Raw genomic sequence first — 4,048 nt, forward strand, 5'->3', positions numbered from 1 at the left:
CTTCCAAAGAATAAGAAAGCCATCAGCGTCAGATGGGTTTTCAAAGTAAAGCTGAAGCCAGATGGATCAATTGGTAAACACAAAGCAAGGCTAGTGGCTAGAGGTTTTCTTCAGAAACCTGGACTAGATTACTTTGAGGTGTTTGCTCCTGTAGCTAGACATGAAACAATCAGGCTGGTGATTGCGTTAGCTGCAAACAGAGGATGGTCTTTGATGCATCTGGATGTAAAGTCTGCATTTCTGAACGGTCCATTACAAGAGGAGGTATATGTGTCACAACCCCCTGGCTTTGTGAAAAAGAATAAGGAAGGGATGGTGTACAAATTACACAAAGCTCTGTATGGATTGAAGCAAGCACCCAGAGCTTGGAATTTGAAGATTGATTCATTTTTCAAGAAGCAAGGGTTTCAGAAGTGTGAGATGGAATATGGAGTTTATGTGCAACATTCTGGAAGCAATATGATTCTGTTGTGTCTGTATGTTGATGACATATTGCTTACAGGGAGTTGTCCAGAAGATCTGATGAAGTTCAAGAAGGTGCTGATGAATGAGTTTGAGATTACAGACCTTGGGAAAATGTCATATTTTCTAGGGATGGAGATTCTGTACTCAGAAGATGGTATCATTCTGCATCAGTTGAAGTATGAGTTAGAACTTCTGAAGAAATTCAAGTTGGAGAATTGCAAAGCTGCTGTTACACCGTCAGAAGTGAATCAGAAGTTGGACTCTGATTCTGAAGGTGAAGATGTTGATACTACGGTATTCAAACAGCTGGTTGGTTCTCTAAGGTATTTGTGTAATACCAGGCCTGATATATGCTATGCAGTTGGATTGGTTAGTAGGTTCATGAGTAAACCTAAGTGGTCCCATTACCAAGCTGCTGTCAGAGTCTTGAGATATGTCAAGGGAACTCTGAAGTTTGGCATATTGTTTCCTTCTGGGAGAAAGGAAGAATCAGAGTTATTGAGTTATTCTGATTGGTGTGGAGATAGAGTTGATAGAAGGAGTACTTCTGGATATTTGTTCATGTTTCTGGGAGGCCCTATCTCTTGGAGTTCCAAGAAGCAACCTGTTGTTGCTCTATCAACCTGTGAAGCTGAGTACATCGCAGGCGCTGTAGCTGCATGTCAAGCTGTGTGGCTTCTGAATCTATTAGAAGATCTGAAGATTAGAGTGAAGAAGCCTTTGAAGCTGATGATTGATAACAAGTCTGCAATCAATCTTGCCAAGAATCCGGTGTTACACGGAAGAAGCAAGCATATTGAGACTAAGTATCATTTCTTGAGAAGCCAAGTCCAGAATGGAACATTAGAAGTTGTGCACTGTAGCACTCAGAAGCAAGTGGCAGATGTTCTGACAAAGGCGATCAAGACAGATCAATTTCTGCTCTTGAGGGATGGAATTGGCGTTGTCAGCTTTGAGTGAAGAATATGAATTAAGGGATGGTATTGAAGAGTAATTCAATATTCAGAAGTTGTGATGTGGGCTGATCTTCTGATGGTTACTCAGAAGATGTCGTTGACCAGAAGATGTTATCTTTTGGGTCCCATTAGCTTAGCTGTTTAGTAGTAAGGGTACTTTAGTATTTTGTAGTACTGGTAGTACTGTTTGTACTTTAGACTTGTTCACTAAGTTTACTGTTTTAGGGCTTATGTGGCAAGATTTTCTTTTCTTATAAATAGCCTTGTAGTAGCTGTCATTTATAACAACGCAAGTAGAATACAACATTTATTCTCTCATCTCTTTTGCGCCGTTATTCTATTATTCTCTTTGTCACCATCTTTATTCTTTGTGCACCAACAGCAAGAACTAACAATATGATTATTCCTAGTAAAAAAAATGTTAAGATTCAATTTTTAGAATCGTCTATTTGGGAAGAAACTCAGCCTTGATATAAAAATTAGATGACCCACTGTCTATTTAAGAATTCACGTAGCAGGTTCAAAAGAGATAAGATATGAGTTCCTCAAAAAGCTTAACTATTTGAGCATTAGAAATGGTTTAATTAAACCCATATGAGTTTCTTAGGAAACTAATTGTTTATTAAAGGAAGTTTTCTTGCTGTAAATAAATACTTAATTATAAATAAAAAATACATTATAAAATGATACTTGTCTTTCACAATATTCCACCTGGTTCCTCAAAGGACTTGATCACCTTTTCCATGTCAGCAAGCTTGTCAAAGAATCGTGAGAGGAACTCTTTGAATTTGTAAGACTTAAATATAGGTGGATTATGTTCATCGATAAGATCTTGTGCTGGCTCTATGAAACAATCACCTGATGGAGCTATAAAAAATGCAACAGATGTGCGAGCATGACTTGAATTTGTCACAGCCCTGTGCTCAGCACTTTGTAGCTTACCATTGCTGATTATCTATAACCAAGTCAACAAAATTTGAATATTATTAAGTGAAGCAACTTTATGGAATGTGTATAGATTAATCATTAGGTGTACCTTTAATGCATAGCCTATATTGATGACAAATGCATGAGGAAGAGCCTCAACACCAATCCATTTTCCATCCTTTAATACTTGAAGACCAGATATATCATCTTGGAGTAAAATGGTGATGAGGTAAGCATCATAGTGCTTGAGTAAACCAAGTGTTAAACTCGGATTAGGACATGATGGATAATGATTAGCAGAGATAATCATTGATCCGCTAAGATCATTGTCAAAATGCCCACACTCTAGACCAAGCCCTTCACTAATCAAATTCATAATCCTCGAACCCAATTCCTTAATTTTAACCGAAAAATCTCCAACACATTTTCTGCAAGACAATATCTATTAGAATTTATATATAAAGACATGTGTGAATCAGGGTGTAAATATCACAATTACTTGTTGAACAAGTGATGACTCCAAACATAAATGGCTTGAAAAACGATGTTTAATTATAAAAATATTCAAAACAATTTTCATTACTATTAATTATACATTATATGACCAAACTTTCACCTTTATCAACAAATAACCAATGCATATGTCCTAGGAGTGATTATTCACTTACCTGTAAGAAGCTGGATTTTGAGGCCACAAGTGTTGCCACTCCTCCAAAGGATAAGCAGAGTGTCTAAGACACTCCCTCCAATAATGAACCTTTTCAGTTTCATAAAAGTAAGAGCTAGTAAACTTCTTACATGTCTTAGTAGAGTCATCAGGATACAAGTTATGCTCGTACTCATCAGGAAACTGAAACACCTCCTTAAAAACACTCATTGTTTCCTTCATTTCATTCTCAGGAATTCCATGATTGATAACCTGAAAGAAACCAAACTCCTCAGCAGCTTTGATAATTTTCTGAACTGTGTTTGCTCTATTACCATCATGTGCTTCCCTGAGATCAATCACTGGGATGCTGTGGCTGATTGGGATTTTGACATCACCTGGTCTTGTTTCTGGTGGGAATATGTAGTTCTCAGGCACAGATTTCATGCTTGACCAGTTAGAAATATGCTTCTCCATATTCTTGATTAAACTTAGTACACAATGATAATGGTGAAGACTGAAGAGTAATACTACTCCGACCTTATTTATAAGCAAATATTTCATTTTGAGGTTCATTGAGTAATGAATGTATTTGGTCTACTTTGCAAACCAGATACATTCATTATTCAATGAACCTAAAAAAGGAATTTTTGCTTATAAATAAGGCAGTAGGGAGTACATCATATGCGATATTTATGTTATCTTTTCTTTGTAGCAAAATGCGGTGCATTCAAGCATGCATTATGATTTCAGGACGTGTGTTTTGGTTGTATTTGTTTTTAAAAGATAAGGGAAGAGATTCTTCGGAAGATGCGCCATATTTAATTTTTTGGACTCATCCATGTAAAATGATATTGGTTTGAAAAATAATATTTCTTATTTTAATTTCGATATTGTCTAGGCAAACACCCGTGCGATGGGTTTGTTTGAAATATTACTTTTATATTAAAAGTTATAATATTTAAGATAGAAAAATATTTGATTCAATGAAAAATATAATATAAATTTGATTTGATATAGATGAAGTTAAATAGCATAAATAATAAAATATATT

At 35.8% G+C, this 4,048-nt stretch overlaps 1 protein-coding gene across 1 annotated transcript; it reads right to left on the reverse strand.

The window, feature by feature from the left end:
• Positions 1–1,962: 1,962 nt before the first annotated feature.
• On the reverse strand, positions 1,963–3,620 carry LOC131619090 (hyoscyamine 6-dioxygenase-like). Its single transcript, XM_058890233.1, has 3 exons — positions 3,017–3,620; positions 2,458–2,776; positions 1,963–2,376 (listed from the first exon to the last, which is right to left on the reverse strand). Exons 1-3 carry the CDS (start codon positions 3,568–3,570, stop codon positions 2,119–2,121), a joined length of 1,131 nt encoding a protein of 376 aa, XP_058746216.1. The 5' UTR covers positions 3,571–3,620; the 3' UTR covers positions 1,963–2,118.
• Positions 3,621–4,048: the final 428 nt, after the last annotated feature.

This window comes from Vicia villosa, linkage group LG1 (assembly GCF_029867415.1).
Source record: "Vicia villosa cultivar HV-30 ecotype Madison, WI linkage group LG1, Vvil1.0, whole genome shotgun sequence".
In the NCBI taxonomy this organism is placed as follows: domain Eukaryota; kingdom Viridiplantae; phylum Streptophyta; class Magnoliopsida; order Fabales; family Fabaceae; genus Vicia; species Vicia villosa.